Raw genomic sequence first — 9,532 nt, forward strand, 5'->3', positions numbered from 1 at the left:
TTAAATTGTGTGTTATGGCGCTTTCTATCTGCAGTTTCCCTATAGCGTTTTAGACGGTTTGTGTATATTGATAGTTTTTGTGTCAGTGTATCTCTATGTATGTGTATGTTATTATTTAACAATTTCTTTTGTGATATTGCAAAACGTAATTCAAATTACACAGGCACACAAATTGATGGAGGACAAATTTCAATTTCAAGCAAATCTATTTTTCTTCGCCCCGTATCAGCTGTACTGTGTCTAAGCAACCCGAGTCTACCACTGGCTGTTACCCGAGACCCGCTCGACGTGCCCAAATTATCAACAATACCAGGGGTCAACGTAGCGGACGTTACAAATGGCGCCCGAGCAGGAAGTAACTCCAGGAACAAGACGGAATAAATTGTCGGCTTCCATGTTAAAATGCAGGCCAGTTCGGGAAAGAAAATCTATGCCTAGGAGCATTTCATAACCGAGACCAGAACCATGTAAGTGCTTAATTTCGGTTTTCAGGATATCGATCGGGGCTGTATACGAACTATGAATATTAACAGGTTGGTTCGGAAAACTTTTGGCTTATTTATGTTTCGCCGGACTTGCGGAGCCGGTGTCGATCAAGGCAGTGAACGGTTGACCATGAATTTGAACCTGAATAAACGGACGAGGGTCGGTACTTCGTATCGCAGCAGCAGTGGGAGAAATGTTATTAGACCTACGGAAACTATGGATAAGGTTGACAAATGTAAAGCATCACAAATTACATTTCGTGTATTGTTTTTAGGAGATACATCAAGTTGAAGTTTCGAGTTTTTACTGAATTTTTGAAAAAATAGACTCAAGCAACAACTTAAGGATTAAATAAATAAATTTAGGTATTTATTTCTATATGTATACCTTATCTATGTGTGTAAATTTCAAGGACGGAAAAGATAGTGTATTTTCAAAAATTACTAAAAACACGAAACTTTAAATTAGTATATCTCCTAAACTATTAATACATGTTACGGGGCCAAATAAAATGTCAAATTTAAGGTACTCTTCTACACTACCCAAGTATTAACGTTGGCGACTTATTTTAGAAAAACCGAAAAAAGTCTGCAATTTTTGCAGATGTTTGTCCACAGAAATTTCTCCCGACGTTAGTCGTGTTGGAAAACTTGGATTTTTCTCTGTCTTTACCATTTAAATACTTAAGTCGAAAAAATAAAATCTTCTACCGGACCTTTTGTAACCATATAGTAAAATTGAGTGAACTACTTACATTTAAATCAATAAATTACAGAACACAGGTAGAGTAGGAGCCATTTATACTCTTTCGGATATCTTTTTGGTACAACCCGTTTATGGGTTTTGTAATGGTAGTCTTGGTTGGCATGTTAGTCAGTTGTTGTACCAAAGCAGACGTCTATGATCCAAATCTTCTTAGTCCCATATACCGTAAGATATGGACCAATCGAAAATAACCACAAAAATACACCGCCGGGCTAAACAGCAACAATGTGGAGAATTACAACTTTTAGAATATAATTATCACTAGCTCATCTTCTGAAATAGAATATATCAAGAGGCACTTCACCGTTACACTGCAAGCATAAATCATTTTTCTTCCAGGTTGTTTAGGAAAAGGTGGGGAACATGCCAGACATTAAACGTGAAATCCAGGCCCATCTACATTTTCTATAAAAGTGGTAAATTTCACATTGTAGAACCCGTAAAGTTGTTGGAACGCCGTTTATTTGTCTAATTAACCTATTTTCCACGACGGCTCCGCATACGTGAACACGATGGCATCCACTGGCTTATTTCGATGTAGCCTTCGAATAAACACGATTTAGTCTCATAGTGCTGGGGAAAAAATGCGGCGATAGTTTCTGAAACGCGAATAATTTACTCCACACTCTAGCAGTAAATTACAATTATACTCCATTACAATGACAATGTATCTAAAGGCGGCTTTTGTACAATGAACCATAAATTTCATATGTTAGTGTTTGTAAAAAAGTAAATAAAGTAGAGGAGGGGTGCTATTATTTGTGTGGGTGAATTTCATTAGGGACTTCAGCTCGTGCAGAATAATTACCACAATAAGTAGCACGTTATTAATTTAGATGAATTGTCGGACAATTAAGACCCTCTTGCGTGGCCATCAATGTCTTGCAGCAAATGGCGTAGGGGTAACTGCAACAAGCAAATAGACCACTGAAGGGCTGCACAAAATTGACTAAACTCTTTCGTCGCAAATTTCACATTTGATATGGAAACTATGAATGGGTAACAGAAGATCACAAAATTAGGTACCAGGCTCTCCGTTTTAAGCATATGATAATAAATGCAGTCCACAGGGATCATGCGCCAAACAAAATCATTCGGTTCCAAATATTAAACAATATCCTTATTAGTTACTTCCAGTAGCAGATCCAAACATTCAACAATATCCTTGGAAATCAATTATTTCCGTGGGATAAAATTGTACCGTGATAAATTCAAACAAGATGCACTGCTGCGCTCTAAGATTAAACCAGATCCTAAGAACAAATCAGTTTAGAATTAGGAGACATCATTGCAGGTTAATCGTCTGTAAATTTACCAGATTAAACACTTCAACAGCTTCCGCCGAACAATATATCTTAATCCGTTTTAAACAAAGAATGTTTTATTGTACGAGCGCGTATACATCCGAAACTGTATTCAAATGTAATCATCCGCAATAAGCACGCGTATAATTTGCATTTACATGTGTACTCCTGTTCTAAACCTAACAAACTTTCGGGAAAATATCCCCTCATCCTCTTCGGCGGATTTAGTTTGTAATTATTGAAAACGTATGTACACTAGCGACGTAAGCTACTTGTTTAGTTTATAAAAGCCCTTAATTGTGTGAATTTGGGGTTGGAAAGTATTTTGAAGGCTTGGAGAGGACAGACCCTAATAAACGCGTACGTGTTATAAAATTTGCCCTGTGTAGTTGACAAAACAATTTGTAGAACACGCGCTAGACACGTACAAGTTGTATGAATGCGAAGTGTAACACTTGCCTTGTTTTTTTAGCTGTACTGGAATTAAATTAACTTATTAGCAATTTAGTTTTTCCAAATCCTTCTGCTTTCGGGTAGTTAAAAGTAAAACAGGAAACAACTTTATGTGAATTTTGAACCTAGTAATGGATCTAGTTACTAATACCTGCTTGTTAATGTTATCTCACCAGAGTTGCACGTAACGTTCCCTCCTCCAAGTGCTTTTCCTGGTTGCTTTTTACGGAATATGCAATTGATATGAAATGTTTCCAATAAACTTCCTATACTTAGCACTGGAATTTTTTAATCATTTAGTTCAGTTTCACGGTATGCGATGCATTACGTTTTTTGCAACTAAGGGGTTCATCATACCAATTTAATATAATTACTGTATGAAAAATTCTTCTTATAGTTTGGTCTACGGATGCTATAATGAATTTTACAACGACAATATTGCTGAAAATGATCCGTTACGTTATGTAAATCGAAAGTAAAAATTGCTCTTTCCTTTGATAGTTTGTTTCCAGGTTGTGATGTTGGGAGATACCCAACAATAAAAGTCACATCTCCTAAACACTAAACTATATCTATTTATTTAATTAAAGTTGAATAAACGCCGCTTACGCAGCTTAGTCTTGGTCGTTACCTTCCAACAATCTAATTCATACTCATCAATACTTACTTGTTAACAATTACAGAAAAATACATTTCCGTTTGATTGTGTAAGTATAAGTATAAATGCAAGTTAGAGGTTTGTTAACCTATGAACATTATTGTCTATTTACCACATCTCCCCTGGGCGGGAAAAAAAATTTTTGTCTCGGACAGAAATTTTTTTCTCTTTTGAATTTAAAATGTTAACAACCTAGATCTACATTATAGTTGAAATTTAAATAATGTCCTAAAATAAATTTCTTAGTCTAATAACATTTACCTAGCATTATATGTACATAATAAGCGTTATATAATTCTAGCATTTCATAATTAAACTTAAACCATAAGTACTTAAGCTATCGTTTTACATTTCCTTTTCCTGTTTTTCAGTAAAGTATGGTTTCACTCTATTTTTATGCACTTTTGTCATTTTATTATTTACACTAAGCACTTTTTCTTCTACTATGCGATATGGTCCTTTAAAAAGTTCGTCCATTTTCGTCGCTCTAGAATCGTTTTTTTTTTCTAGCTAACACTATTTCGAGCACTATTTATGATTAAGGTCCCCTTTTAATTGTTGCATTGATATTCTTGTTCTTTTCTTAAAAATCCGAGAGGAAAGGTCCAAAGTGTCAGATAAAGTTTCTTTTAATATACTCAATTTTACAGGATGTTAATATTTTAACAATTACGTTCAAAATTATAAGTCCCTATATGATTGCTATTCATCCCGGCGGAGTATTTTTGCGAAAGCTTTGGATTGGTGCAAGTCTTTCGGTATATGGGACTAAGAAGATTTGGATCATAGACGTCTGGTTTAGTACAATAACTGACTAACATGCCAACCACGATTACCATTAAAAAACCCATAACCGGGTTGTACCACAAAGAGATCCGAAAAAGTACAAATGGCTCGTATTCTGCCTGTGTTCTGTAATTTATTGATTTAAATACAAGGAAGCACAGATGACCTTACCTGGACAGGGTGACGTTAACAGATACGGAGCAATTTGCTACTGACATTGGTTTTGCAAAGTAGTTGCTTGCTCCTTGTAAAGTATACCATTGGTTTACAGCGATTATTATACCAACTCCCAAAAAAGTTGAAATGACACCACAAAAAGCGCCCTATAAGAGCTTTTTAAATCTACAGCTTTTTGCCCAGTACCTGCCTTTGAGTTCGCTCTAGGGAAGATCATCCCTAGAGAAAATAATCCACAAAATATGCCATTTAGCAGCCCCACGATGACCATTGCAAACGGTATAATGCCTCCCATATGCTGAACAACGCAGGTCAAAGCCGTACAGATTCCACCGGATCCCACGACTATCAATTTTAAAATCAAACTTTCCTTGTCCTTCATTATACCTCGAAAGACATGCAAGGACATCAGGTCTCCATATACAGTCGCTCCTAATGTATTGAGTGATGCAGAAAGTGTACTATGACACTACTAAAGAAATGTTTTTAGTTGTTTGTATTTTACCTAAGTGAGGCACTAAAGAGTCCCGCAATAAAAATACCAGACAACCCAGGAATATCTCGAACAACATCTACTAGGAAATAGGGTAGAATTTGATCAGAGCGGGCAACTTCACCGGTCGTGAGAGGATCACAGCCGTCGTACTTTGCATACACAATGAGTCCCATAAAAATACTCACGAAGGATATCGTTGCGATCCCAAAGCATTGGAGAACCATTACTCTATATAATACGATTAGAAAATGTGATTTGTTTCAATGTTCACCTTGTCACATTCTTAGATGTCGACAGTGATAAATATTTTTGTACAGTCCCAGGTTGCAAAGATAGAATGAAAATCCATGTCGTCGTACTACCAAGCAACATTTGCCAAAATCCGTCCCTTTGGGTAGGATCTATGCTAAAACTTAAAGCGGAGGTTAGATATAGACTAGGTTATTAATACTTAAAATTCAGTCTATGTCCGTTTGATGCTTTTTCTATGACAGCTCCCACACCGCCTACGGAGGCTATTCCCAGCACGGCTACGACGATAACACCCGCGATTATTCCAAAAAACTGAAACACATCAGTCCACACCACTGCTCTAAATCCCCCAACGCTCGTGTAGAACACACAAACAACGCAAACAAGGGACGCCACAATTTGTGGGTGCACAGCAGTTACTGAAATATAATAATGTTAATTCCAATACTGTTTGGCAAAGAAACACCTTGGGAAAATGCAATTGCCGGTGCGTATGCCACAACTGAACTAAAGAACAAAACGTACAATGTGTACGCACAGGACGCCAGTATCTTAGTTCTTCTATCAAACCTTAACTCGAAATATTTAAAAACGTTTGGAGACTTTAATTTGGTCAGAACTGGTACGAACATGCATCCCCCAATAACGCTCGCCACCACACAGCTGAGACACATCCATACAATGTTGGCTCCATACACGTAAACCTCGCCACTGTATCCAAGCAACGTTATCCCTGAAATTGAGCTTGAACAGAAGTAGAATTATGACCCCCGGCATAATTTAGAGTTACCTCGCAACCATTGAGATCGTTATGGGTATAACCTTCATCTGTCGATTGGCCAAGAGGTAACCATCGGAGGTGTGGGATTTCTTCCAAAAACCGAAGTACACCCCGATACCCAAGCTGAAAGCCATCGATCCGTAGAAAACAACATGATCGATTATTTCGAACGGCATGTTATGGAATCAACTGTCCTATTGCCTAACGCTAACCAAGCAATTAGGGAAATAGTTCGTGAGTTTAATTTCGCCCTTTGTGTGCAAATTGTGTTTTTATTAACTGTTACAGACTAACTAAGCATATTCGGCCCACAACGCAGCAAACAAAGCCTTGAGTATTAATTGCAATTTTTTTAGTGACATTAGAATGACATTGCTCGCTCAATTTAAATCTTCTGCAAGATTAACTCAACTCTTAAAGATTACAGAGAAGGAGATTAGTAAATCCATAAACGAGTGAGTGTAATAAGCACCACTATTCACCCAAAAAGTGAATCTAAATTGATTAAACAACATAGGATAGTGTCATTATATGCAAAAATTACATTACTAGCTGAAAAGTTTTGTTAAATTGCACAATGCAATGTTAGCTGAAATGGATTGCATAATTCCATTTTATAATATAAGTGATGGTATTGTTATTGTTTATTTTGAGCAACACTTGAGTAATATCAACTGCCCCAAGTAGCCCAGGAAACGAAACTTAAAATAGTATAAAGCCTGGCAATTTTTTCAAAATGCATCGATTTGCATGAAAATTTGGGATTAAGTTCAACTTACCCTCCACTTCAAAATCTATATTATTCCGATAGGCGCTCTTCATTTTTTTAGGGGTGAAAACTACTCCTTTTTGCCAAAACCCATATTGTGGTTTAATAAAAAATATATTTACCCTCAAAAAGTTAATATTTTATTATCTATTGACGATGGTTGTTCAGTTCAGTTTATAACTCTTCTATTTTTTATGACATAAAGTGCATTAAAAAATTTACATCAATTCCATTTAAAACCATTATTTTAAAATTAGAGTGAGCTTAAAGGGCTAAAACAAGGTAGTGCTCGCCTATGATTGCACGTTTAAACGTCTATATCTCACTTAATTTTTGTCGTACAGAAAATTGCCGGTGAGGAAAATGTTTGGAATTAAAAAAGCTACAATTGGATGCTGTAGCATTTTTTACGTATCTCTAGTTGCTTTGTTGTGTTGTTTGTAGTTTCACTTCAATTATTTCAAAATTAAGTTTTCTAAACATGGCTACACTTAGAAGGTATTAATAATACGTAATTAAAGAAAACTGGAAAAGGGGAAGGGCTCATTTTACTTAGGGTGGCAATTAGAGGGTTGCTTGCGCTGATTTTTTTGCTGGAAAAAGTACGGATCTACCTTATTTTCATCGTAACTCACTTACCTTTTATATTGAAGTTTGTTTTTAAAAAAGAAGGAAGGTTTTTTTAAATACTTTAAAAAATATTCCTTTCTCGAAAAATGCATAGTTTTGCCAATATTTGACTATGAAACTCTCTAATTTAGCGTTTGACGAACAAGAGCTAACCTTTAACAAGCCACAACTCGGTTCAAATTGGTCATACAGCAATTATTAATAAAACCATTTTCTGTGTTTTTTTAAAGCTACGATTTTTTTTCCACAGTATTTTTTTAATCCAGCCATTTAACTCCGTCGATTTGTGGATTTTTGGAACCACGCGGTAGTTTTTTTGGTACCCGAGATTGCAGTAAAACGAGTTAGAGAAGTTAATTTGTGCCATCCGCTTCTACAAAAAGGCGAGAAACTTTCTAGTGTCTTTGGTTGTGTCGATGCTATATTTGGAGGATATTTCAGCTGTTCCAGTGAGGTCCCCGTGGGAATGCGTGCTATCTCTATGTCTTTGGGGTCGTCATCATCTGAATCTTTATATGGTGGTATTGGGGAAAAGGAGCCTGATTATCCATTGGGAACATCACAGAAGGTACGGATTAATTTTCATCCTGCATAAGAAAACGTTTCGATCAACATTAAGTCTATTCCTTGCAGGCCTACGGGTGGTGTCGTTTGAAGTGGCCAGGATCTACCGAATAAATAGGGACATATTGGAAAAGGTTTTGTTCCCTTTATGGTGTTCGTAAACTTTTAATAATAATAATAATAATAATGACCTTTATTCACATATTATATACAAAAGTAACAACACAAAAATGAAAAATAAGGCGTAACGATATATCAAATATATAATAGTGAAAGGGTGAAGTTCAGACTAATTGGTCTGCTCTTCCACTTTACCCCAATATACACTTCATTTTTTTATGGCGAAATGAGTGATGTTTCTTTTAAATAAAACGGTATACCTGCGTTCGTTAAAAAAATGTGAAAATGAAACTAATAATAATGTAGAAACACAATTAAAAAAAACTTAAAGTGTTAAAAGAACTGGTTAACATTGGATTTGACTTCTATAAAGTAAAAGTCGCGTTTGTGTTTTAAAAGGCTTCAAGGAAAGATTTTTGATAAAAGCTGGCAACGAGTTGTATTGTTTTGCAATTTGATAAGAAAAACACCCTTCGAAAAGATGATACCTATGAGCTGGAATAGTCATAAGTCCTTTGTTACGTAAATTGAGATGGTGTACGTCTGTACGGAAAGTAATTTTATTATAAAGATACTGTGGTTTATGAGTTAAAACGATTTGATGACACATATACAAAAAGTGAAGGGAACGGCGATTTTCCATATTCAACCACTTTATTTCAGACATCTTATGGGAGACATGATCAAATTTTCTCAAGCCGAAAATGAACCGTAGACAAGAATTTTGCACTCGTTGTAGTCTTTTCCTGCTGGTTCCATCCAAGCAAGGTCCATACACACAATCTGCATAATTAAAATGAGATAGAACTAGCACATTCATTAATTTTACTTTGGTATCAAAGTTAAAGTTGTATCTGTGGATACACAAAGATTTTAGACTGCTGAAAGCGCGCTGAATGCATAGATTTATATGACTTTTAAAACGAAGATCGCTATCCATGATTAGTCCTAAGTTCTTGTGTTCCGTTTTTATTGGAATGACGTGATTGCCAACATTTAGATAAATCTGCTGCTGAACATTGTTTCGGTGGTGAGCCTTTCCGAACCCCAGCGCTACAGATTTTGACGGATTAATAATCAGGGAGTATTTTGTGGATGTCTCAAATAAGTTATTTAAATCTCTGGTAAGTTTATTTAAAGCAAGATCTACGTCAGAAGGTGGAAATGAGAGATATAATTGTGTATCATCTGCATATAGGTGATGTTTGCATGTATTTATGCAATTTGGTAAGTTAGCAGTGTACATAGTGTAAAATAAAGGGCCGAGTATGGAGCCCTGTGGAACCCCCGA

General features: G+C 36.0%; 2 protein-coding genes across 2 annotated transcripts in view; one reads left to right on the top strand and one right to left on the bottom strand.

Moving 5' to 3' along the window:
- LOC116174515 overlaps positions 1-796 on the top strand; it is a 3,088-nt gene extending 2,292 nt beyond the window's left edge. The window contains exons 3-4 of the mRNA XM_031492451.1: positions 493-711; positions 761-796. Coding sequence (XP_031348311.1) covers positions 493-711; positions 761-796 — 255 coding nt within the window. The remainder of the gene's footprint in view (positions 1-492; positions 712-760) is intronic.
- A 932-nt stretch (positions 797-1,728) lies between these two features.
- On the bottom strand, positions 1,729-6,334 carry LOC116174516 (sodium-coupled monocarboxylate transporter 2-like). Its single transcript, XM_031492452.1, has 7 exons — positions 6,168-6,334; positions 5,844-6,121; positions 5,577-5,796; positions 5,397-5,531; positions 5,135-5,353; positions 4,816-5,090; positions 1,729-1,850 (listed from the first exon to the last, which is right to left on the bottom strand). The coding sequence occupies exons 1-7, from the start codon at positions 6,332-6,334 to the stop codon at positions 1,729-1,731; spliced, it is 1,416 nt and encodes a 471-aa protein (XP_031348312.1).
- Positions 6,335-9,532: the final 3,198 nt, after the last annotated feature.

The sequence above is a fragment of the Photinus pyralis genome, unplaced genomic scaffold (assembly GCF_008802855.1).
Source record: "Photinus pyralis isolate 1611_PpyrPB1 unplaced genomic scaffold, Ppyr1.3 Ppyr1.4_LG6, whole genome shotgun sequence".
NCBI lineage: Eukaryota > Metazoa > Arthropoda > Insecta > Coleoptera > Lampyridae > Photinus > Photinus pyralis.